The 27,597-nt window shown below is 43.7% G+C and overlaps 1 protein-coding gene across 2 annotated transcripts in view; it reads right to left on the reverse strand.

Annotated features, from left to right (window-relative positions):
* ZFYVE1 (zinc finger FYVE-type containing 1) overlaps positions 1-27,597 on the reverse strand; it is a 57,416-nt gene that overhangs the window by 24,470 nt on the left and 5,349 nt on the right. For both annotated transcript variants that reach the window (XM_047794792.1, XM_047794791.1), the window contains exons 3-4: positions 5,841-6,345; positions 317-531 (exon numbers count right to left, since the gene is read on the reverse strand). In XM_047794792.1, the coding sequence (XP_047650748.1) occupies positions 317-531; positions 5,841-6,345 (720 nt within the window). The remainder of the gene's footprint in view (positions 1-316; positions 532-5,840; positions 6,346-27,597) is intronic.

Here is a 27,597-nt window from a genome sequence, read left to right on the forward strand (position 1 = left end):
GGTAACACAAGTGTACACAGAGCAAACCACAAAAAGGAAGCAGGACCGGCAGGGACTGATTTGATGAGTTCACTATAAAGTTTCTCTCCAAGATGAGGACCTGTCACCTTTTAACTACCACCCAAGACTCCTTGGTATTCATGCTCCTGGCAAGATGAGGTTGTGCAACAGGTGCAAACTCCGTCATGCCTTTCCAATAGCTTCTCTTTCCAGCCCAGGTTTCTAATCACCAACACCAACAAAAGCTGGAGAACTCAGTGTTCTCACCACCCACTGGTATCCTAATGAGAAGCGCACGGGGCAGAAGCCAACTGACCTTCAGGGCTTTGAAGATGACCCCCGGGTGCCGGGGAGAACGGGTGGTGTTGTTCTCCAGTTGCTGCTCCAAGGCACGCCGAAGACCAGAAAAGTCTGTGGGAGGGTTGTATGTCCTCGTTCCCTTGTAGTGAATAGAACTGAAGGCTTCAGGGAAGCGGCCCAGCTTCCGGAACCGGTCCTGGATGAGCTTCTCGGGCACCTCGGAGGGGTGATCTGGACAAGCAGAAACAGGGAGGTGATCAGTGACCATTCTTAAAAAAAAAAAAAAAAAAGTCTCCTGCTTTTCATTATAAAAGGAATATGTATGTATAAAGTAGATAAACAGGCAGAACTGATCTACGCTGTTGGAATTCAGGCCACCTCTGCCTAGAAGGGAGCACGAGCGGGGCTTCTGTGAAGTGGGTGCTGGTGTGTCATGATATGGTCCTGCACTCACGTGTGCTCAGGCTGTGGAAATGTGTCAGGTATACACTTTTGATATGATGCGTACTTTTTAGTATTTATGTTACACATCAAGGAAGTGTCTTTTTTAATAAAAATCTGCTCTTTATAGCTTCCTTTGCTGTGCAAAAAGCTTCTGAGTTTAATGAGGTCCCATTGGTTTATATGGTATCACTTACAGGTGGAATCTAAAACATGGCACAAATGAACTTATCTGCAAAACAGAAACAGACTCACAGACCTAGAGAACAGACCTGTGGTTGGTTACCAAGGGGGAAGGAGGAGGGAGTGGGAATGCACTGGGAGTTTGGGGTTAGTGGATGCAAACTATTCCATTTAGAATGGATAAGCAATGAGGTCCTACTGTACAGCACAGGGAACTAGATCCAATTTCTTGGGATAGAACATGATGGAAGATAGTATGAGAAAAAAGATGTAAATATATGTCTGACTGAGTCACTCTGCTGTACAGCAGAAATTGAAACACAACACTGAAAATCAACTTTCCTTTAGTTTTAAAGAAATTTGTTCACCGTAAAAAATCCAAACACGTCAAAGCACAAAAGGAAAGAAATGTATGTCCTCTGCTCCTCAAAGGTAATTACAACCCGATATTTTACCCTTTTAGACTTTTTTTCCTACACAATTACCAACACGTACGTAACTTGCTTTCGTCACTTAATAACATACACGTATATATGTCCATGTCATACCACACTCTAAGAAGTTCCTTATTATTTTTTTTTATTTTATTTTTTTTTGCTTTTTAGGGCCACACTTGCAGCATGTGGAGGTTCCCAGGCTAGGAGTCCAATCGGAGCTACAACTGCCGGCCTACACCACAACCACATCAACATCAGATCTGAGCTGTGTCTGCGACCCACACCACAGTTCACGGCAACACTGGATCCTTAACCCACTGAGCAAGGCCAGGGATCAAACCCACAACTTCACAGTTCCTAGCCAAATTCACTTCCACTGTGCCACAACAGGAGCTCCAGTTCTTTACTATTTTTAATAGCTACATCATCTTCCATCCTATGGAGTTACTTCATCAGTCACGCACTAACGGACATTTAAAATAAATAACTACTTTGAAAGTGCTGATCTTATGCTGGTGAAGCTGTAGACAAACCACCAATGTGGAGGGTGTCAGCCTCCCCATATTTTCACCAACATTCACCCAGAAATTTGGGGAATGGCAGTATACACGGTTTCAATAAATATCTTGAAGGTAAAATTTGGAAGGGATTCTTGTTTTAATTTAATATCTCAGGCAGCAGCAGCAACAAAATCACTCCAGTTAACACCAGGAAGGAGTTCCCTTGTGGCACAGTAGTCTATGGATCGGGTGTTGTCACTGCAGCAGCTTGGTCGCTGCTGTGACTCAGGTTCAATTCCTGGACCAGGGACTTTCATATGCTGCAGACATGGCCGAAAAACAAAAAACAATAACAACAAAAACACTGGAGATGTGGCTATTTAGCTCATAAAATCATCAAGGAAATGTAGCCAAAATTCTGCAGTTAATCCCTAACCCCATCTCCTGGAGCACTTTTTTTTGGCTGTATCCACTGCATGTGGAAGTTTCCAGGCCAGGGATCAAACCCAAACCACAGCAGCAACCAGTGACGGCTGGCTGCGACAGCTGCAGTGACAATGCCGGATCCTTAACCCGCTGAGCCACCAGGGCACTCCTGGAGCAGTCGCTTTTGAAGATGGGAGCAGACAGCATCCCAGGGTAGCACCCCACTTGCAGCATCTGATGAGCAAGTGCCTTCCTCCCAAAGCCACCCAGGAACACAGCCTGTCCACCTTCACTTCCTTCCAACATCGTCTCCCAGCTGGACCCTGGACAAGCTAATCGCTCCTAAATGATTATGGGAGTTTGGTCTGCTCATTTATAAAAGAGAGATAATTCCTTTGCCTACCAACCCCAGCTAGGAATCCTCTGTCCAAAAAAGGAAAACAATCTAGCAAAATCAGAAAGCCTACAAGACAGGAGAGCTGCTATAATGGCCCAGAGGTTAGCAAACCCGACTAGCATCCATGAGGACACAGGTTCGATCCCTAGCCTCACTCAGTGGTTAAGGATCAGGCATTGCCGTGAGCTGTGGTGTAGGTCGAAGACGTGGCCTAGATCCCAAGTTGCTGTGGCTGTGGCGTAGGTTGGCAACCACAGTCCCAATTGGACCCCTAGCCTGGGAACCTCCATATGCCGTGCGTGTGGCCCTAAAAAGACACACACACACACAAAAAAAGTCTACAAGACAGAGGAATCTAATTATCAATTTGCCTACAATTCTGGCACCTCTCCTCCTATGCTGCATAAACTTTGGCTATCTTGGTTCAGGGAACAGCAACAGTATTCCAGAATCAATTCTGGATTTCAGAGTCAGAAGACCTTGTTTTGAATTCCAATTGTGCAAACTGCTAGCTGGAACCTCCTTGGTTACATAACTCAAGCAATCTGAGTTCAGTTTCTTTATCTGTAAAATAGGGCTGCTGTTGACCAGGCTGAATAACAAAGATACATTAAGTTAGCATTTATAAAAAATAATGTGTCCTTGTTATTCCGCATGTATAAAAATAAACACCTAGCACAGTGTGAGGCAAAAGGAAAATGGAAAGAAAAAAAAAATTACTTTTGAAAGGCTAGTTATTTCAAAAACCTGAACTGGAAATTAGACCTTCCCCTCACCAAAGCTGTAAAGATCCAAAGTGGTATAAACATGGTGCTCCAAACATTAGCATTTCCAAGCTCCTCTCCTTACCTTAGAGGCACGTGCTAATAAGGCTCTTCTTCTGTTCTGGGACATTTAGATGTCCGTCTTCCATTAGAAGCAGGTCCTTCAGGTTCTAACTCCTTAATATGGTCCCAGTCTGTCCACTTCCCTCCTACTGCTCCTGCCCCGGCTCAGGCCCCATCGCTCCTCACCGGGTGCGGCACAACCTCCTGGCTATCTCCCTGCCTCCAGGCACGCCTCTCTAGTTCATCCTGCAACAGGCTGCCGGGACCTTTTGAAAATACAAATCTAATCACATAACTCTCAGCTTAAAATCCTTCAGGGGTTCTTGTCATACTTGAGACTTGAATTAAGACCATCCAGGCATGATCCAATCCCTGAGTACCTCCGGCATTCCCTCCCGTACAAATCTCTGCTTCGAACACAATGAGCCTCTTCTCAGCTAACACCTGATGAGAGCTTACTGTGCATCAAGCATTTGGCCAGGCTCTTCAGGGGCCGCAGTGAACAAGACAGACAAGGTTCTTGCCTTTGTGGAGTTTCCATTCCAAGGAGAAAAGAGCAAAAACTAGCAAGCAAACACAAAGGATGATTTCAGAGAGTGATAGGTGCCCCGATGCCAACAGAGTGATGCAATAAGACTGTGACCAGCGGGGGTGCAGGGAGGACCACTTCGAAGGAGACCTTGAGAAAAGGCTCCTGGAAAAGCCTGCAAGGCGGGGAGAGTGAGCTGACTCTGAAAGAGTGTGGACAGCTGGGGGAGGATGTTCCAGACAGAACAGCACATGCAAAGATGGGAAAAGAGAAAAGGCCAGTAGAGCTGGTGGAGAGAGGGTACCCACACTTTGCAGGCGCTCATGTGGGCACACAGAGAGGGAGGGCATCTGGTGGGCCGGGGGAGGGGATGAGAGGGGGTAACTGGAGAAGGAGTTCAGAGGCGCATAGGCATGAAGTAGAGTGAGGACACCGTAATTAGGAGTCCGGATTTCATTCTAACATGGCGGAAAGCCACTGACAGGTTGAAAACAGGAATATGACATGATCGAAGAAATTAAGCTTTTAAAAAAACATCACTCCAGATGCAGAGTCCACATGTCACCTCCTCTTTCCTAGATCCCATTTGGGGGTGTAAAGTGGCCCTGTCTGCACTCCCAAAGCTCCAGGACCTACATTCACTACAGAATAGAATGTGTGTGGTCTCCCCAACTGGACTATGAACTATTCGAGGGTGGGAACTATGTCTTTCAACTTGGGGCCCCAGTACTCAGCACATGACATTGCGCACTTAATAAACTTTGTTGACTGAATGAATATAAATAATGCAACTGTTTTAGGGGCCAACACCACTGTCCTCATCTGTATCCAGTCACTGTCACTGTACCTGCTCCCTCATCCTTCCACTCAGGTGATGCTCTTGTCTTCTATTTCTCTAAGATAACAGAAACTATAAGACAACTTTCACACACACATCCACCACATCTACCTACTCGCCTGCCACCATGTCCATAAAACCTCCCTTCTCTCCTGTTGTTACGGATAAACTCGCCACGCCTCCTAGGCCAGCCCTCCACTGGTGTATCACTCCAGCTGTTCCTGCTCTCTCGCTTACATCTGCACTGTTTCCTTTCTACTGAATCATTCTCATCAGGACACAAGTATCTACAATACTTTACACCTTAATTTTTTTTTTTTTGTCTTTTTAGGGCTGCACCCGCAGCATATGGAGGTTCCCAGACCGGGGGTCTAATCGGAGCTGTAGCCGCCAGCTTACATCATAGCCACAGCAATGCAGGATCAGAGCCACATCTGCGACCTACACCACAGCTCATGGTAACACCGGATCCTTAACCCACTGAGGGAGACCAGGGATCAAATCCACAACCTCATGGTTCCTAGTCAGATTCGTTTCCACTGCACCACAACGGGAACTCCTACGCCTTAAATTTTTTAAAAGGGAAAATTTCTTGAACACCAGCCTCAGCTATCACTCCATTTGCCCAATTCCCTTTATAGAACCCTTTGAGAGAGGTGAATATATTACCTTAAGTCTTCTCTTTCTATTCTCTCTTGATTCCCACTCTGATCAGGCTTTCAAGCCCACCATCCCTGGGAAATGGTCTTACCAGATCACCAAGGAGACCAATCGCCAAAGCCAACTGGCAATTCTCAACCCTCACCATAGCACATTCTGACACGGCTGACTGCTCCATCCTTCTTGAGGCACTCCCTTAGGTCTTGCCCAGACAGGAATTTTTCTGGGCAATGCGCCACCACCAAGTTGCTGTTGTATCCCAACATCCCCAGAAAGGTCCACGTGTAACAGCATCTACTCACCAGAGCCCAGCAGCTGAGTGTGCACAGTCTCATGGAAAATGATAACCGCAGGGCCCAGGGTGGACAAGGGGACATCCAGGCCACAGCGGGCAGTGGTAGCCTTGAGCTCCTTGGTGAAGTGCTTCAGATAAGCCTCTGAGGCATCCCCAAGGAACTTGAAGAGGTCGTTGTGCAGTCGGTCTGCATGAGTTCGATAGATGACGAGGTCTGAGATGGCCAGGACCTTAAGCAGCAGCCGTGTTCTCTGGCTTAGATTCACTGTAGCTCCCAAGAGCCCTTCCGTGTCTATCACTGCTACTTTGTGGACCGGGTCATATGCTGCCCACACTCCCACAGTGCAGGACTCCTGGGCGGGGGAGGTTTTGAAGACTTCCCGGCCATAAAAGAAAGTGTGGTTGAGGGTATGAGACTTCCCATCCCCAGTATTTCCAAAAATAGAAACCACCTTCAGATGCTGATCAGGTTTGCAGTCCAATTTCCTAATAAAATCCTCTTCATTTGTTACCTTCCCAAAAAAAAAAAGGAAAAAAGACAATGAAATATAGCAACTACAAATAAGCTACAAATACCTGCAAGAAGAGCAGGCACTTCCCAGGGCCCCTTGATTGACTTGTAAAGGTGACAAGGAAAAGAAGCCCCAGGATAACAGCCTCCCCCCCAGCACTTATCCCTGCAAACAACTAATAGGAACTTTTAAAGCCTTGGTCAGAATAACAACTTAGAAGTCATGAAAGAGTCAAAACTATAAACTCTTATAAGACAACACAGAAACAAATCTTTGTGACCATGGATTAACCAATGGTTTCTTAGATATGACACCAAAAACAATACAACAAGAGGAGAAAAAATCAATAAAATGGACTTCATCAAAGTTAAAAAAAAACTTTATTTAGCAAAGGATACCATCAAGTGAAAAGACAACCCAAAGAATGGGAAAAAAAAATTGCAAATCATATATCTGAAAAGGGACTAGTGGTCCAAAACATAAACAACTTTCATAACTCATTAAGAAAAATAATCTAAATATTAAGCAAAAAATTTGGATCAACATTTCTCCAAAGATTTATAAATGGTCTATAGGCACATGAAAAGATACTCAACACCACAGTTGAGAAGCAAATCAAAACCACTGTGAAATATCCCTTCACACCCATTAGGATGGTTATGATCAAAAAAATAACAGCAAGTTTTGATGTGGATATGGAAAATTTTCAATGCTCACACACTTTTCTCAAAAAGTGAAACACAGAGTTATCATGTCTCAGTAATTCTACTCCTAGGTATATACCCAAGAGACCTGAAAACACATATCCATACAAAACTTGCACATGAACGCTCATAGCAGCATTATCCATAACAGACAAAGGTGATGATGAATGAGTACACAAAATGTGGTATATCCACACAATGGATTATTATTCCAGCCATAAAAATGAAGTACTGATATATGCTAACAGTATGGATGAACCTTGAAAAAACTATGCTAAATGAAAGAAGTCAGCCACAAAACATTACATAGTCTATGATTTCATTTATACGAAATTTCCGTAACAGGCCAATTCACAGGACAGAAAATACACTAGGGGTTGCCAGAGGCTGGAGGAAGAAGGAAATAGGTAGTGACTCCTAAAAGGTACAGGATTTCTATTTGGGGTGATGAAAATGTCCTGGAATTAGATGGTGCTAAGGGTTGCACAACTTTATGAATATACTAAAAACAATGAATTGTATATTTTAAAAGGATAATAATACATGGTATATGAATTACCTCTAAATAAAGCTGTAGGGAGTTCCCATCATGGCTCAGCAGAAACGAATCTGACTAGGAACCATGAGGTTACAGGTTCGATCCCTGGCCTCACTCAGTGGGTTAAGGATCCAGCATTGCCGTGAGCTCTGGTGTAGGTCACAGACACGGCTCGGATCTGGCATTGCTGTGGCTGTGGCATAGGCCAGCAGCTGTAGCCCTGTTAGACCCCTAGCCTGGGAACCTCCATATGCTGAAAAAAAACAGCAAGCAGTTCTACTTCAGCTAAAGGAGTGATGAACCTTTACACCTAGCATTCTCTAGCCATTACAGAAAAAACTTGTACCTGATTCTCAAGAGTGTGCTGGTTTAATAAAGAGAAGTTAGAGAAATGTAGACAGACCACTGGATGTGATAATAAGGCATCTTCATTTCCCATAATCTCAACAAGATGGTAAAGTGCTCATTATTCTTTTTTTTTTCTTTTATCTTTTTAGGGCCAAACTAGCAGCATATGGAAGTTCCCAGTCTAGGAGTCAAATCGAAGCTGCAGCTGCCAGCCTACACCACAACCATTGCAACACAGGATCCGAGCCATGTCTGCAACCTGCACCACAGCTCACGGCCAGGATCAAACTGGCAACATCATGGATACTAGTTGTATTCACATTACAGCTGAGCCACAGTGAGAACTCCACTTTTTTTTTTTTTGGCTGTGCCATGGTATGTGGAAATTCCCAGGCCAGAGATAGAACCTATACCACAGCATCGACCTAAGCCACAGCAGTGACAACACCAGATCCTCAACCTACTGCACCACAAAGGAACTCCTCATTATTCTATTAATAACATCATTACTGTTATATTAATAGCCTTGATGTTAATGATAACATTAATGATTTTATTTACTAAATGCCCACTGCAGTGACAGTGCCCTTCACTAGATCCATGAGGGCAGTACCAAGCCTCTCTTTACATCCCTAGTACTTGGGACACAGCCTGGCCCATAAGAGGAGCTCAGCATCTGGTTACTGAATGAATGAATGCCAGGCACCTTGCTAGGTACTTTGACGACATTCCTCCACCCTACATCTTCCATAGGGCTTAACACTCAGCAGCATCGATAAACTTGGTGAGGGGCTCACGTATCTCCTAAGCAACTGAGAGGAACAAGAAGCTACACAGAACAGCCCACTTTGGAGCTGTCACTCAGCCAGCCTGGTTCCAGGCTGTTAAGCTGGCCATAACAGAAACAAAACAAAAGTTCCATAAATCTGGCTCTACCAGCAAGGAGTTAGATAAGGTCAGAGTGGCTGACTGCAGGAGCCCTCCACCTTCTCAAACAGTCCTGGGGAAGAAGATGGCCTAGGGATTTTCTCCCCTGGGAATCTACTCCCTCATAAATCTGTTAGCCCACAAAACAACTGCTACCCAGGACACTCAAGGGTAGGCACCTGAAAAGGGGCCTGTAGGAGCCGTTAGGTACAGAATGAAATGTCTCAAGATTCATATTGGTTAAGTACCCACCAAAAGATGTACGTAACATGTGTAACTCATTCAGGCCAGCATTTGGGTGTATTATTTTGGCACCAGGTGCCTTGGGGTATGTTAAACATACAAGTTTATGTGCTGGGCAAGTGCAGAGGAGTCCAGTGCAGAGAATTCTGGGAGGAGAAGCTCAAAGCCTCAGGCTGGCTTTTCTACCAAGGAGCCCTGGATAACCATTAAATATGCACTGACTGCATTTTTGCACATGTAAAATTAGGCTATAGCTATCTTTGTCTCCCCTGACTGGGCAGTGGTTGCTAACCAAATCAAAGATGAATGAGAAAATGCCTGGCAAACTGAAACCATGCTTCATTTTCCCTTCTTCTTTCACATCATTTTGCCTCCTGTTTTACTACTCAATTCATCCTTCACCTGAGGGCATTTTCCCCTGAACCAGAGAGGAGAGAATAGCCATGGAGGTAGCACTGGTTTTCAGTCAGAGGAGAAAAGGGTCAAGAAAAGATGGTAAGATTCCCTTTTATGACGAAGGGGCCAGAGGGAATAAAACTCCTGTTCTACTTGTTCTGCCTGTTTGCAACCAATGATCCCACTTTGCTCCATTCCTGGAGTAAAATTAACTACCTGACTCTGAGCCCTGCCAACTTGCCACCCCACCCAACTCGACATGTTGGAAATGGTCCTCAGCCCTTACACAACAGCAAAAGCAGGAGCAACACCCCAAAGCACTCCTCCCCGGCCTCTGCCTTCCTTTCTCCTCCAGCTTGCTTGGACCTCAGGCAAGTCAGAAACACCCCAATTCCACTCCTGGCTTTGCCACTGTGTGGCCTTAGAAAAGCTACTCATTTCTGAAGCCTCAAAGAAACAAGATAATAACAGATTCTACAACCCAGAGGGCTACTGAGATAAAGCTCACAGTAAAGGGTATAGCACATTGCCTGGCACACGGTAAGCAGCTGATCAATATCACCCGCTATTTTCTAAAGAGGAGCCCGCTGGGAAAACACGCAGGCACAGCAGGAGCAGCTGGGCTTGTGCCCGCTTAGGGCTCAGAAGATGCTCATTCAGGGGCTAAATCAGCAATGCAGTGAGATCTAAACTGAGTCCACCTGAAAATGAAAGCTCTCACTGCTTGCTTCTGACAACCTTTCCATGGCCGCTAACCAAAACACAGAAGTATTAATACTGACATTATGGCTGATGCTTAGTCAAGGGACTAGCTAATATACCAATCGCTTTTTTTTGTCTTTTCTAGGGCCGCATCCATGGCATATGGAGGTTTCCAGGCTAGGGGTCTAATCAGAGCTATAGCCGCTGGCCTAAGCCACAGCATGTGGGATCCGAGCTGAGTCTGGGACCTATAGCACAGCTCACGGCAACACCGGATCCTGAACCCACTGAGCGAGGCCAGGGATCAAACCCGAAACCTCATGGTTCCTAGTTGGGTTCGTTAACCACCACACCACAACGGGAACTCCCTATCATACCAATCTTGAAGAAAGCAAAGAGTATACCTCTCTCCCCATCTCTGTCTCACCCACAAGGTGAAAAGCTAGTTTCTAAAGGAGAAACGAACAGTTTCTGAAATGAAATGGAACAGGACTCAATGATCTCCCCTGTTCCTATTCTGAGTTCAGAGCAGCTTACAGCAGTGAGAAGTCAGCCTCTGACCCAAGCAGCCAAGGGGAATGACAACAGTCTCCCTCGAGCAATTCCTTCTTGGCCCTCGGAGAATCACTCCAGGAAGAAGGACCACATGGGCTTTGTTCTGAGGAGGCCTGGGAAGGGAAAAGCAGGAGATGGGAAGGACACGGAAGTAAAAAGGCCCTGGAAGGAGGAAAGTTAAACAGCGCACAGAGACCCCCAAGACACCAGAAAACACTGCAAAGGAAAGCCGTTCAGCACTGGGCTCCTTTCGGTTCTGGTCTCTCTGCGTGAAAAGGATCGGATTTGTACCAACTCCAATCTTACAGTCCTCTAAATTTTTATTAAAATGTTCCCTGTAGCTGAGGGCAAAAATAAACTCCTTCCCCAAAGTAATGGGAAGCACTAAGGGAAGCGTGGCTGTGCCCCCATCACAACCTAACACTCACAAAATAAATCCCACCCCTGAGCCAACAAAGATGATTTTGTACCTCTCCACTGAGATCCTGAAACTAATAAATCAGTAAATTATTCCCAAAGTTACGTTCCTAACCATGACTTTGATGTGATGGTCTCTGGTATATTCTGCTTTCATTCCCCTTTTGCCTGAGTTCAGAAGAAAAGACAGAACTCAAAGAAACCAAACCAGATTCTTAGTCTTATCAGACCTGGGACCACAATCCCAGGAGGAAACTTGAACTTGATTACTTCATTTTGAGACCAAAAAAAAAGGGGGGGAGGCAGCCATTTCAGTAAACAAAGAATGTCGCCTGCCATACTGAGTAAATAATGAATGTTGCCCCCATCAAGCCATCAGCCACAGCAGCACCCTACCTCTCCCCACACGGTTCAACTGGGGGGATTCAAGATAGAGAAAAGCAGGATCCTGGCCCTCGATGGTGCAGATGGATATCAGAGGAATAATTTCAGTGAGCCCAGACCTTGCATATTCCCGTACATAGAAAAGCACTAAAATCATTAACTTAGATGTCTGTTCCTTGTGATGAGCACTAATGGTTGACATCGGACTGCAAGATGCTTTTTTTTTTCCCTGCAAAAACTTCCTCGTATCCTGGCTCCACCTCATCCCTTGGAAACAGTTCCTCGGGACTGAGAGGCGGTCTCCCAGGCTGCAGTCCTCGGTAAGGCTACTGAATAAAACATAATTCTCAACTTTCAGGTTGTGCTTTTTTTTTTTCTTTCAGTCGACAAAATTCACAGACGTGTATCTAGCTTCATCTAGTGTCTGGCACTGAACTGATGATATTAGACCAGCACAGGTATAGAATTCAGGAAACATTTTCCTTCTTCTGTGAAAAGGAAAGAAGTGGAAAAGGAGCGATTTCTTCCTTGAAAAATCTAGAGCCACTTCCATCATGTTGAAAAGAACTCCATGATTTAAATCCATGGCCAAATTTTCAGATGGGATTTTACATAAACAATGCCAAGCAGATAAGTAACTAGTCTTCTTTTTTTGTTGTTTTTTGGGGTTTTTTTTTTTTTTTTTTTTTGGTCTTTTCAGGGCCTTACCCATGGTATATGAAGTTCCCAGGCTAAGGGTTGAATTACAGCTGTGGCTGCCCACCTAGGCCACAACCAGAGCAATGAAGGATCCAAGCTGAGTCAAGATCTACACCACAGCTCATGGCAATGGGGAATCCTTAACCCACTGAGCAAGACCAGGGATCAAACCTGCATCCTCATGGATCCTAGTCGGGTTTGTTACAACTGAGCCATGATAGGAACTCCTCCAGTCTATTTTAAAGTCCAAAACCAAAGGAAGTTCCATTCCAACAGCAAACCCCCTATTGCCAGAGAGTTCTAGTAAATGTGTTTCCCCAACCCAGTTAGTTCAGAAAATTTCCCTTCATTCTGTCCTCAGATATCTTTGTGTTTATCCATGTATGTGTCAACAGAATTTCATGTAAAAACAATTGTTTCTCAATCAATTGTTCTCTTAAGACCACTGAAGTCACAAGATTGGCCTCACAAACACATTAAGCACATTTGGAAAGGGCAAAGATCACTTTCTTCCACTCCAGCATGCCCAAAGTGTTCCATTACTTGAGAGGTCAGGAATTCTCCTCCCATGTCTTATAACCAGCAATGGTGCTTCTGACACATGACCTTACAGCACTGCCGGCAGCTCCCCTCCTCCTCTAGGAGAAAAGAGAATGTTTCTGTGCGGAGATGATCCACAAAACGAATTCTTTTGAAAGGGTCATTTTTTAGCTCCATGGTCAGTTTCTCTGACGTCACCCAACTCACCTAGTCTGGCTCTCCATTTATATCTGAATAAAAAGCTTTCTAAAGCAATGCTGAATTCTGAGGACACACTGGAAATACAAAGTCATCCTCAAGACCCACATCGTCCTCAAGGGACTCTTCCAAGGAGCTTCCAGATGGAAGAATCAGGACGCTTTTAAGTGGCATGGCAAACCCTTATCTGGACAGCTATAAACACAGACACAAGCTCTGGTAAAGGCTCTGAGACTTAGCAGGAACACCACCTGGCTAAAGAGAAGATAAGAGAAGTTCAGATCCACCTCTGGATCACACCGTGGACAACTTACTCAACCCTTCTCCGGCTCACAGCCTCCATTCCCCACCACCTCTGTTAACATCTTCCCATTATTCCTAGTTCTGAGCTTCCTACTGGAAGGTATGCCAGGCTGGAAGGATCTCGGCTGTGCTGTTCACCACTGTAGCCCTAGCCCAGGGCCTGAGGCATCATAGGAAATCTACACTTATTTGTTAAATAAGTGAATGAACACAACACAGAATGTCTAGATGCTGATCCTCTCTGGGGAAGGGAACGGCACGGTATTGCCATTAAGGGTTCAACCAACCTACCTCTACCACTCACTAACTTTAGAATAACCTTAAAGAAGTTATTCTCTGGGCCTCTGTTTACTCACCTGCAAAATGAGGATAACAACACAATCTGCCTCACAGGGTCACCGTGAGGATTACGTGAGATAATGCGCATCAAGCATTCAGCACTTGAAGGCATGCAGAAAATGCCAGAAGAGTGCTGACTGCCATTACTGCTGCAGTGGTCCTGGTTTGCCTCTAGGCCACACTCATCACCACCCCACAGACTTTCATTCCAACATCCCCAGGAAAAACCCTCCAGAGGGATGGTTTCCTTTAAACACCTCATTAAAGAATTAGGGAAAATGAAACGAGGAAGATACCGGATGCCTACCACTCTCTCCCTCAAAAGGATGTATACTTTCAATTAAATGAAAAAAGCTGTTATAAGATTGCATTATGTTATACATTATGCATAAGAAAGCACTGTCTTCAAAACAATGATGTGACATGATGCCAAGAATTATTATCACCCTAGAAACTCAATACAGTACATTTCTCACAGTTTATGTCAAAGTTTGTTTTTTTTTTTTGTCTTTTTAGGGCCTCACCCACAGCATGTGGAGGTTCCCAGGCTAGGGGCTGAATAGGAGCTGTAGCTGCTGGCCTACACCACAGCCACAGCAAAGTGGGATCCGAGCGGCATTTGCCACCTAAACCACAGCTCACGGCAATGCCAGATCCTTAACCCACTGAGCAAGGCCAGGGATTGAACCTGTGTCCTCGTGGATGCTGGCTGGATACGCTTCTGTTGAGCCATGATGGGAACTCCTATGTCAAAGATCTTAATAGATGATATAACTTTTTCAGGAAACCTTTGTTGCCTGAGGTGGAGACTGAAAGGGGCCTGGTTTCTATTCTATGTGGAATGAGACAGTGAAGCCCTGGGGAAGCAACAATATAGCAAATAACTATTTAAAGCCAATAACAGTAGTAACCACTCCATCAGTATCACCATCCTCTGAACTCCCATAATAACCTCTCTAGATTGCTCTGACATCACCACCTCTTATCTATGTATTTGTCTTCTATTACCAGTCAACTGTCCTCTCCCCAAGGGCAAGCTCCGAGTCTTAGAGCCACTTTTTTTTCTTTATCTTTTTTTGTTTGTTTTTTTGGCCACACCATGCAGCAGCTCTATGTTGGATCTCAGTTCCCAGAGAAGGGATTGAACGAGGGCCACAGTGGTTACTGTGCCAAATCCTAACCACTAGACCACCAGGGAACTCCCTTTTAGTACCACTTTCTGTCTTCTCCAGTTGTCAGAACATAGTAGGCATTCGTTAAACGTTTGCAGAGTTAATGATTAAACTAATTTATTCTCATTAGTGCATTTCATTCAGTCAACAAATATAATTTGAGTACCTACTTTGTGCCAAACACTGCTCTAGATGCAGTTGAACAGAACAGGAAAAAAAATCACTGCCCAATGAGAATGTTCTAAAATTGCCTCTGATGATAGCTGCACACACATGTGAATATACTAAAAGCCATTAAATTGTATACTTTAAATGGGTGAACTGTATGCTATGTGAATTATATCTCAATAAAACTGTTTTTGAAAAAAACAAATGCCATATTAAAAAGGCTTGAGATACTTTATTATAAAATAAAATGAAATTGCATATCTTTCTATAGTTCTGTATTTTCGGTATTTTAACATGATGAGGCTATTTTTTGTTTTGTTTTGTTTTGCTTTGCTTTTTTGTCTTTTCTAGAGCTGCACCCGCAGCATATGGAGGTTCCCAGGCTAGGGGTCAAATCAGAGCTGTAGCTGCCAGCCTATACCACAGCCACAGCCACAGCCACAACAATGCAGGCTCCAAGTCCGCATCTGCTACCTACACCACAGCTCATGGCAACTCGGGATCCTTAACCCACTGAGCGAGGCTAGGAATCGAACCCACAATCTCATGGTTCCTAGTCAGGTTCACTAATCACTGAGCCACAATGGGAACTCCCAAGTCTATGTTATTTTTATTTTTGTATTTCGAAAATAACAAGCATTGTATGAAAAAGACCAAAAAAAAAAAAAAATGAAGAGTTTCCTGCAAGGATTCCAAATTGTCATTGTAGCTTGGGTTCAACCCCTGGCACCAGAATTTCCAACTGCCACAGGTGTAGCCAAAAAAAAAAAAGACTGCCTTCTATAATGGACTGCTTAACAGGACAGGCACAAGTTTTTCTTTGGGGATGATGAAAATGATTCAGAAATAGATAGAGGTGGTTGCACAACATTGCGAATGTACCAAACACCAATTAACTGTTCACTTTAAAACGGTTAATTCTTGAGTTCCACTGTGGCATAACGCATTAAGAATCTGACTGCAGCAACTCAGGTAACTGTGGAGATGTGTGTTAGATCCTAGCCCAACATAGCGGGTTAAAGGATCAAGGACAGAGTTCCCATTCTGGCTCAGCAGTAACCAACCTGACTAGTATCCATGAGGATGTGGGTTCGATCCCTGGCCTTGCTCAGTGGGTTAAGGATCCAGCTTTGCCATGACCTTCGGTGTAGGCCACAGACATGGCTCGGATCTGGCATTGCTGTGGCTGTGGTGCTGCAGCTCTGATTCAACCCCTAACCTGGGAACTTTTATATGCTGCAGGTGTGGGCCTGAAAAAAAATTTTTTTTTTTTTGTCTTTTTGCCATTTTTCTTGGGCCGCTCTCGCGGCATATGGAGGTTCCTAGGCTAGGGGTTGAATCGGAGCTGTAGCCACTGGCCTACGCCAAGCCACTGAAATTCGGGATCCGAGCCACTTCTGCAACCTACACCACAGCTCACGGCAACGCCGGATCGTTAACCCACTGAGCAAGGGCAGGGACCGAACCCACAACCTCATGGTTCCTAGTCGGATTCGTTAACCACTGCACCACGACGGGAACTCCCCCTGAAAAAATTTTTAAAAAGGGGGATCAGAGCATAGGTCAAAGCTGTGGCTTGAATTCAGTCCCTGGACTGGGAACTTCCATACGTCCCAGGTGCATCCATTTAAAAAAAAAAAAAAGTTAATTTTATGTTATATGAATTATACCCCAATTTTTAAAAAATCACTGCCCTCATGAAGTTTACATTCTAATAAGAAGAAATGAAGAAATTGCAGTATATCCATAAAATGCAACACTATTCAGCAATACCAAGAAATGAACTTAAACACGCAACAAAGGAGATCCCGCCGTGGCTCAGTGGTTAACAAATCTGACTAGGAACCATGAGGTTGCGGGTTCGATTCCTGGCCTTGCTCAGTGGGTTAAGGATCCGGCGTTGCCGTGAGCTGTGGTGTAGGTTGCAGACTCGGCTCGGATCCCACGTTGCTGTGGCTCTGGCCTAGGCTGGCAGCTACAGCTCCGATTTGACCCCTAGCCTGGGAACCTCCATATGCCACAGGATTGGCCCAAGAAAAGGCAAAAACAACAACAACAAAAAAACAACAACAACAAAAAAAAACATGCAACAAAATGGATGGCCCTCAAAACCATAGAGTGAGTGAAAGAAGTGAGACACAAAACAGTACTGCGTGACACTGTCAACACGAAGCTCTAGGAAAGTCAAATCTGTAGTTGTAGAGAACAGAGGCATGACTGCTGGAGGCACAAGGGAATATTTTTGGAGGCTGGAAATGCTCTGCATCTGAATTGCTGGAGAGGTGGTTCCACGTGTATACACACATTTGTTGACACTCACAGAACTGAATCATGTGTAAATTATACCACGAGAGTTGACATAAGTATATGTTATGTCAAACATTGATGAGTGGAGTGAAGAAAAACCAGGAGAGGGGACTAGGACTACAAGGTACAGGCAGGAGTTGCTCTTTTAAACATGCTGGTCAAGGAAGGTGGCACTGTAAAGCCAACACCTCTTTAGGTCAATTCTTTTGGTTTGTTTGTTTGTTTGCTTTTTTTTGCCTTTTCTTGGGCCGCTTCTGCGGCATGTGGAGGTTCCCAGGCTAGGGGTCCAATTCGAGCTGTAGCCACTGGCCTACGCCAAGCCACTGTAATTCGGGATCCAAGCTGCGTCTGTGGCCTACACCACAGCTCATGGCAACGCCGGATCCTTAACCCACTAAGCAAGGCCAGGGACCAAACCCCGCAACCTCATGGTTCCTAGTCGGATTCATTAACCACTGTGCCATGACGCGAACTCCTCTTTAGGTCAATTCTTTAAAAAAAAAAAAAAAAAATGTAGCAAACTCAATTCCTGTGGTAGTGAAAGGAAGAGAAATGCATGAACAATCAAAACAATACCTAAACCTACAATCATTTGTATATAGTTCTAGAAAGAAACTTTTTTCCTCTGGCAGTGGTAGATTTAACTTCTTAATTCATGAAGGAGGGAGAGGGGAACAAGAAGAAAGGAAGAAAGAAGGGGGAAAGAGAGAGAGGAAGAGACAGAATTAGGGAAGGAAGGAAGGCAAGGAAAGAAGGGAGAGGGAGGGAGAGAAGGAAAGAGAAGCAGGCCTTCTTCGGCCTGTCTGTGTGTCAGAAGATCCATATCCAAGTAACAGCTGACTGAGACAGGGGAAAAACAATGACACACCCTGTGGCCTACTGGCCACAAACTAAACCTATGGTCCCCAGGACCAGAAAGTGTGTACTGAAAGAATCACAGATCCCCAGCCTCTCCTCAGAGACAAACACTAAAGAGAGAGGGGCTTTGCCAGGGGTGAAGGCCTCTGCCATCCCTCCCCAGTCTCGCTTACCCTCTGAACTTTCCTTTTCTTTTAAATTATTTTTATGACTTTAATTTTTTCCATGATAATTGATTTACAGTGTTCCGTCCATTTCTACTGTACAGCAAAGTGACCCAGTCACACATATATATGATCTTTTTCTCACATTATCCTCCATCATGTTCCATCACAAGTGACTAGAAAGAGTTCCCTGTGCTCTACAGCAGAATCTCACTGCTTATCCACTCCAAATGCCATCGTTTGCATCTATTAACCCCAAACTCCCGGTCCATGCCACTCCCTTCCCCTCGGCAACCCCCAGTCTGTTCCCCAAGTCCTGAACTTTCATTTTAAAATATTTCTCACAGGGGAGTTCCCACCGTGGCTCAGTGGTTAACAAACCCGACTAGCAACCATGAGGTTGCGGGTTCGATCCCTGGCCTCACTACGTGGGTTAAGGAGCCGGCGTTGCCATGAGCTATGGTGTAGGTCGCACACACAGCTCAGATCCCGAGTTGCTGTGGCTGTGGTGAAGGCCAGCGGCTGCAGCTCTGATTCGACCCCTAGCCTGGGAACCTCCATATGCTGCGGGTGCGGCCCTAAAAAGACAAAAGACAAAAAAATAAAATAAAATACTTTTCCTAGAGAGTACTCAAACTAAAAACGCACATAATTGACACTCCATAAATGTTTATGACCACCACTGAATGATACATGCTAAACTGAATTAAGCTCTTTGAAAGAAAATGTTATGAGAGATTATGGAAAACATTTAACCATGAAGATGACATATTCACCAGGCAGAAGAGACTGGGCTGAGAAGTAGAGGAATTTCTACAATACTCTAGAACTGATGAATTGCTCAGGATTATGTTCTTTCTTAACTTGAAAGAAAGAGGCTGGGGTGTCTGTGACTACATGCCAGAACTAGGCTCTGCCTGTTCTTTTCAAGTATTCTAACATCTGGAGTCAAATTCTCTGGGAAAGATAGCCCATAATTCAGTTACAAGCAGAAGGAACTGAGGAAAAAAAATTCCAGAAGCTACCAGAAAACAGAAACATGTTCCAGTGACGTTAAGCCAAAGGTCAGGTGCTTACAAATGGCAGGTGTACATACTTCTCTTCCCAAGAACTCTAGCCATCACCAAGCTAACCTTATAAACTAGGCAAAAAGAGCCTCTTAATTACTGGTCAAAAGCCATTAAGAGGGGCAAAATGAACAAAACATCCTCCAAGGAAACATCCACCCTTTCCTGCCTCCAAAAATCCCTCTGTGCCCCTTCCCACAGGTCTTTCCAATGCTTCTTGACTGAAACTTCCTATATCCCTGTGTTCTTTCCCTTCTTTGGGGTCTCAGCCATTACCTTTCCTCTGGTTGCCCCTCACCAATCAAATGTGCTAATACATTTAGCAGTTCTAACCTCAGAGAGAAATGATCTTATAGGAGTTCCTCCCAATTCAGGCAGGTCTCCCTAGAAAAGTCCAGCCAGCCATCAGGAGGCTTCCGTGTGACACAAGCTACAGAATAAACTCAAAAGTGGCTCAGCCAGGAGATGCATCCACAGGGAAAACATATAACATCAACTTAAGAAATCTGCCTATTATAGTAACCCTGGTTCAAGAAGCAAAATGTCTGCCGAACTTCAGAAAAAAATCAATCACTTCTTGGAACTGACAGGCCAGGAAAAAAATCAGAATCACACAAACTGAAGGTAACTTGAAATAGTTAAAGACAGGTTCCCTGAAAAGCTGACTCACGGTGGTTTTGATGGCTTGTATGGGTCAAATTTTAAACAGCCCTGTACTAAACAAAATAGCCTCCCAGGTTAAATGCCAGGAGCCTGTTATAACTGAATGAGCCCAAGGCTGAGAAGGCTCAGAAGATGCTGAGCAGAAACTAGAGGCATATAATAGAGGCTCTTTCATCTTCCTGTTTGTCTGAGTCACCCTCAACCCTGGTTTCCCAGGAATACCATACAATGCCCTCCCCCCACTACTATTTCTAAACAAAAGGGCCTTTTACTTGGGTTTTTTGGTGAGTAAAAGGTGGTGGAGGGGGAGGGAGCCTCTACTGCTCTCCCAATTACTGCTTATTATTTTGACAGACAGCTCCAAAGCAGATCTATGGGGAATTGTTTGTTACATTTTGTAATGTGGCACCTATTAACCAGTAGTAAATACATATACATATTTGTATTCTGACCAGAATTTGCCAAAATGCTAACCAGCCACAGCACCAAAGCTAGTCCTTACACTATAACAGTTGGATCATTCAAGAGAAAAATGGGGAAGTTTCACAATTTAGAAGGCTATGATCCCCAGGCTTCTGGCCTACTGACCAGAGTTAAGTCCTGGAGGGGTTCTGACAGCCTATCGAAACAGAGGTCCTGGAAAGAGCAAGCCCCAAGAACATACCCTAGGCCAGGAAGCTGGGGACAAGGCCAAAGGGTCTCCAGCAGATGAGTCTCACAGAGCACAGAAATGGGGCAGCCCAGCACAGCCAGTTTGTGGTCAAGGATTCCCATACAGTGTAAAAACATCCTCTGCTGTTTTCCATTCCTGAATCCCACTAGAATACTGTCTCTTTTAGCCAATTAAAAAAAAAAAAAAAAAAAAAGCCAAGTCCCAGTATTTCGAGCCACACTATTCTGGGACTGTAAACAAGTAAAGCAGCCAAACAACGTGATGGATCTTCTTAAAGGAACGGTCTCAGGAAGATGAGGTCCACCACTGACTCCTCCGAGAGAGGACAGGAAGACTCACCTTGGCCTTCCCTTGCAGTCAGGCCCCAAGGCTATGTATTTCTGAGTCCAAGAGGGCCAGCCCCAGGGGACACTTTCTTAGCTTCTCTTTGACCACTCCTGGGTCACTGGGCTTCCCTATCCCCCTGCAAGTTCATCATGAGGGGATTTAACTTCAGGAGACTTTTAGCATGAAAAGCTCCCTGGCTCTCCTATCCTCAGGGGTCGTCAGCATGAAGATGAAACACGTATAACCGCTTGTCAGTGTGCTGCTCTAGTCTCCTAGGAAGAGGGCAGTTAGAGGAAGTCTGTAGAAAAAAGACAATGTGGGAATGGAATGGCTGTGAAAAAAAGAGAAACCTGTATGACATTTAAATATGCATATATTTATTTATTTATTTATTTTTAATTTATAAGCCACCTCCTGGAGTAATGGAAATAAAAACAAAAATAAACAAATGGGACCTGATTAAATGTAAAAGCTTCTGCACAGAAAATGAAATCATTAAAAAAAAAAAAAAAAAACCAGAATGACAATCCACAGAATGGGAGAAAATCTTTGCAAACAAAGCAACCAACAAGGGATTAATCTCCAAAATATACAAACAGCTCATATAGCTCAATATCAAAACAAACAAAAAAAATAATCAAAATATGGGCACAAGAAAGATCTAAATCAACATTTCTCCAAAGAAGACATACAGATGGCCTAAAAGCCTATGAAAAAATGCTCAACATCGGTAATTTTTAGAGAAATGCAAATCAAAAGTACAATGAGCTATCACCTTACACCGTCAGAATGGCCATCATTAAAAAGGCCACAAACAGTAACTTCTAGAGAGGGTGTGGAGAAAAGGGAACCCTCCTACACTGTTGTTGAATATGTAAACTGGTACAACTTCTATGGAGAACAGTACAAAGGTTCCTTAAAAAACTAAATATAGAGGAATTAATTCCCTTGCAGTGCAATCAGTTAAGGATCTTGCATTGTCACTGCTGTGGCTCAGGTTGATGCTGGCGCAGGTTCAATCCCTGGCCCAGGAACTTTCACATGCCACTGGTGTGGGTTAAAAAATATATATATATATGTGTGTATGTATGTATGTGTGTATATATAGAACTACCATAGTCCCAGCAATCCCACTCCTGGGCACAGACCTGGAGAAAACCATAATTCAAAAAGATACATGCACCCCAATGCTCATGGCAGTACTACAGCCAATAGGACTTTACAATAGCCAAGACATGGAAACAACCTAAATGTCCAACAAAAGAGAAATGGATAAATATGACATTATATATACATATATATAGAATGGAATTATTACTCAGCCATAAAAAAGAAATACATAATGCCCTTTTTAGGCAACATGGATGAACCTAGAGATTATCATATTAAATGAAGTCAAAAAGAGAAAAACAAATACATGGTATTTTATTAGACATGTGGAGTCTAATAAAAGATACAAAAGAACTTATTTATAAAACAGAGGAGTTTCCATTGTGGTGCAGCAGAAACAAATCAGACTAGTAACCATGAGGTTTCAGGTTCAATCCCTGGCCTAGCTCAGTGGGTTTAGGTTCTGGCGTTGCCATGAATTCTGCTTGTAGGTCGCAGACGTGGCTCGGATCCCACGTTGCTATGGCTATGGTGTAGGCTGGAAGCTACAGCTCTGATTTGACCCCTAGCCTGGGAACCCCCATATGCCATAAGGGAGGCCCTAAAAAGCAAAAAAACAAACAAACAAAACAAACCACCAGAAACAAACTCACAGGCTTCGAAATTAAATTTTGGGTTACCAAAGGGGAAACTGTGGTGGGAGGGATAAACTGGGCAGATAGGATTATCACCTACACACTATTATATATAAAATAGATAACTAACAAGGACTTACTGTATAGCACAGGAAGGTCTACCCAATGTTCTGTAATAACCGATATGAGAAAAAGGAATGGATATGTATGCATATGTAAAACTTAACTTTGCTATATAAATCTAAAGCTAATGCAACACTGCAAATCAACTATACCCCAAGTTTTTTATATATATATATATTTTTTAATGTATATATATAATTTTATTGTACACATGTAAACGTGATTTTTTCACTTTTCTCCAACTAGAAATATTCCAGTAAGATGTCTGAATTCCTCACAAGACCCAACAGAGAGGAAAATGCCGTCCCCTACCTCCATTAAGAACTCTGTAATTGTCAGGACTTTATTCTTCTAACCTTTGAATTATTTGCTAAGGGTGTTGTCTCTAACTTCAAGAGATTACAGATGACATGTGAGTGTGGATCATTTACTTATTGCAGATGCTAAATAATGGACTCATAAGTCCTTTGGCTGTCCAAGTACAGTTCCACTGAGGTCTAGAAAAATCAATGAATACAATGCAGAAAGTCTAACCATTTCACCACAGAGAGGTTACAAAATATGTCAAAAGAGAATCCTGGTTTCAGCTAAATTACTTCTAAGGAGCAAATGGAACCAAAAGAAGGAGGAAAAACTGGTGCACTGGTTAAATGTTTTCTACTTCACTGGAATCCAGATCTCCTCCCAGATCAAACCTTCACCTGTTAGATCAGTTTTCTCAATCTCAGCACTATGGACACTTTGTACCAGAGAATTCTTTCTGTGGGAACTGCCCTATGCATTTTACGGTATTTAGCAGCACCCTGGCCTCTACCTACAACCCCCACAGCACATAATCCCCCATCCTTCAGCTGTGACAACCAGAGATGTTTCCAAACATTGTCACGTGCCCCCTGGGGGAGCAAAATCACCACTGTGTTAGCTATTGCCAAATGAGATTATTTTAACTCTCTCTTTATTGTGTAAATTGAGTTTCTTAAAGACTAAGTTTTATCAATTTGAGTCAAATCTTGGGGTATTAAGCACATGTTATTTGCACAAATCAAATGCCTGGGAGTCACCACTGAGTTCTCTCATTCCCTCGCTCCTCCACCCAACATATTGGCGTTCCTGTTTTACATCCAAACTCTGTCCCAAATTCAGCAGTGTCTTTCCAGCTCACCGTGTCGATGATTGCACCAAACTGAAGCCAACTCTTTCCTCATCATCTGCAGCAGCCTCTTAAGGGGTTTCCCTGCCTTCCCCTCTTGCCCTCCCACAAGCACTACCATCTAGTCTTCACGCCAAAGTCCAGAGCCATCTCTTAAAAACGTCTATCAGCTCATGAGACCTCCAAGCCTAAAGCAGTTTGGTGTTTTCTGTTACATTTAAAATCCACCCTTATTTCCGCGGCCTACAAGGCCCCACGTGACCCGGCAGCTGCTTACCTCTGCACCTCTATCCTCACCCCTCTGCTGGCTCGCTCCAGCCACACTGGCATTCTTTCTCTACTCAAATATGCCATGCCACCTGCTTTTTGTTCTCATTTCCTCTCTGTCTGAAGGTCTATTTCCCCAGATAGTATTAACCATAAGATCTCTGCTTAGAATTTACCTCTACAATAATAAAACTTTCCCTGACCATCCACAAAAGCGGCTTCCCAGTCAATCGTCCTTGATTATACACCCGAACTACCTTTGTATGTGTTTTACTTGTGTGAACTCTGCTTTCCTCACCAGAATGGTAAGCTCTACAATGACATGAACCAAGTCTTATTAGTCATGCCCCCCTAGAACACAGAAAGTACCTGGCACCATAACATATACTCAGTGAATGTGATGAATGAATGAATGTTTTTGGCTACTTGGCCAAATGTGTCTAGAGCCACAATGAGTTCCCTGGTGGCTCAGCAGGTTAAGGATCTGGCATTGTCACTGCTGTGGCTTGGGTCGTTGCTGTGGCATGGGTTCAATCCCTGACTTGGAAACTTCCGCATGCTGCAGGTGTGGCCAAAATAAATAAATAAATAAGTGCCACCCATGACTCTCTGCTTCTGGGACCAAAAGTGAGACTCTTCAAATTTGCCCTTCTAGTATACACTCACATGGTGACAGGGTAATGATAAAATTTTTCTTTTAAAAGAGACCTTTCTTCCTTTTAGGCTTTCCAAAAGACACTAAATAATATCAAATATCAGGAGACTGTAGGCCATAGAATTTGAGGGAGCCACACATCACAGTAACAGCCTACAAGATGCTAAAATAATCACTGTGTACTACACTGAAAATGATCGAAACCCACAAATGCCTAGAAACATGAAGAGAAAAAGAAAGTTGGGGCCTAAATCATGGACTCTTCACTGCAATGAGGAGGAAGTTCTTCAGTGATAACAGTCTTGCATTTATATAGAGCTATGTTTTCATGTGATCCTCAGAGCAGCCATGAGGAATTGGTGAGCTGACGCTATTGATGAGAATGAAGTTTAATCAGAACGTTTAAACGACTTGGTAAGCAATGGCAGAAGTATAAACAGAGCAAAATCTCAAATCCTCTGCTACTTATTATAATTTGATCTTGGCAAGTTACTTCTCTGTGTTTCAGTGCCCTCATTAGGAATATATAATGTGACTGGGAGCTCCCTGGTGGCCTAGCGGTTAGGGACTCAGCATTGTCACTGCTCTGGCTCAGATTCAATCCCTAACCCAGGAACTCGTGCATGCCAAGGATGGAACTGACAAAAAGAAAAAAAGAAAATACAATGCTATAGATGAAACACTTGTATCCTCCCAAAATGCATATGTTGAAATCTAATCCCCAAGGTGATGGAATGAGAAGGTAAGACCTTTGAGAGGTGATTAGGTCATGAAGGTAGAGCCCTCATGCATAGGATTAGTGCCCTTATAAAAGAGACTCCAGAAAGTTTCTTTCTGTGATAAGAAGACATGGTGAGAAGACAGTTGTCACGAACCAAGCCCTCTTCAGATATCGAATCTGTCAGAGCCATCATTTTGAACTTCCCAGCCTCTAGAACCGTAAGAAATAAACTTCTGCTGTTTATAAGCCACTCCATCTGTGTTCTGTTACAGCAGCCCAACTGACTAAGACATACAACTTACTCCACAGGCTGCAGGAGGCTGAAATTGCCCCTTTGCCCCACCCAGGCAGATGTCCACATCCTAATGTCCAGAACCTAGGACTATGTCACTTCATGGGGCAAAACAGCTTTGCATATATGACTGAATTAAGGACCATGAGGTGGGGAGATGATGCTGGATTACCCAAGTGGATCCAATGTAACCACAGGGATCATTGTGAGAGAGGAGCAAAAGGGCCACAGACACAGAGGCAATGTGACAACAGAAAAAAAAAAGACAAAAAAAGGACTGGAAGACGTTACACTACTGGCTTTGAAGCTGGATGACAAAGCCACAAGCCAAAGAACGCAGGAGGCCTCTTGGAGTTAGAAAGACAAGGAAACAAATTCTTCCCTAGAGCCCCCAGAAGGAACATAGCCTTATCGACACATTTTAGGACTTCTGACCTCCAACCTATAAACTCGTGTTGCTTTAGGCCACTAAATTTGTGGTAATTTGTCAAAGCAACAATAAGAAACTAATATGCAGAGTTATCATCAGGATTAAATGAGCTCAAACGCTAACAGTGCCAAGCACCCCAGTAAGAGCTCTTTAAATTTTTAACTACGATAAGCCATGACCAGAACCCAGGGGAGACTCAGAGAAGTACTGCAGAAGCTAAAAAATAAAGTTCAGAAATTGGTAATATCGATCTAAGTTAAAAATGCACATATCATTTGACACAAAGATTCCATTTCTAAATAGATTTACAGGGTAGTCAATACATCCTTGGTTGTAATAACGCAAATATCCATTAATAGGCAAAAATTATAGAAAAACCATTCAGTAGATACTAGGCAGCCTTTAAATCATGAGGTAGACCTCAATGTGCTGATAAGGAAAGTTGTACAAGATGTATTCTTTAGTGGAAGAAGGTGGTCATGAGCCAAGGAATGCAGGCAGCCACTAGAAGGTGAAAAAAGCAAATAAGTGGATCTCCTCCTGGAACCTCTAGAAAGGAACACAGCCCTGCCAACACCTGACTTTAGCCCAGTGAGACCCATGTCTGACTTCTGACCTATAGCACAGTAAGATAATAAATTTGTATTGTTTTAAGCCTCTAGAAAAAAAAAAAATGTATCCTTTAGTGAAAAGCAGCCAAGGACAGAACAGCAAGGACATCAGATTGCCTTTTTGTTGAAAAATTAAAAGGACACACACACATATTCATAAGTATATGTGAAAGAAAATTCTAGAAGGGCATGTGGTTAACTGTTAATGGTGATTGGTATTTGTTTTGTTTGCATTTATTTATTATTTGCTTTTTATTTATTTATTTTATTTGCTCTTTTTTTTTTTTTTTTTAGGGCCACAGCCATGGCATATGGAAGTTCCCAGGCTAGGGGGCCAATCAGAGCCACAGTTGCCGACCTGTGCCACAGCCACAGCAATGTGAGATCCAAACTGTGTATGCAGCCTACACCACAGCTCAGGGCAACACCGGATCCTTAACCCACTGAGCAAGGCCAGGGATCAAACCCACATCCTCATGGATGCTAGTCAGGTTCGATACTGCTGAGCCAGGACAGGAACTCCAATGCTGACTGTTCTAACAAAGGAGACTTTAAGGTGTGGAACA

The sequence above is a fragment of the Phacochoerus africanus genome, chromosome 9, assembly GCF_016906955.1.
Source record: "Phacochoerus africanus isolate WHEZ1 chromosome 9, ROS_Pafr_v1, whole genome shotgun sequence".
Taxonomy (NCBI): domain Eukaryota; kingdom Metazoa; phylum Chordata; class Mammalia; order Artiodactyla; family Suidae; genus Phacochoerus; species Phacochoerus africanus.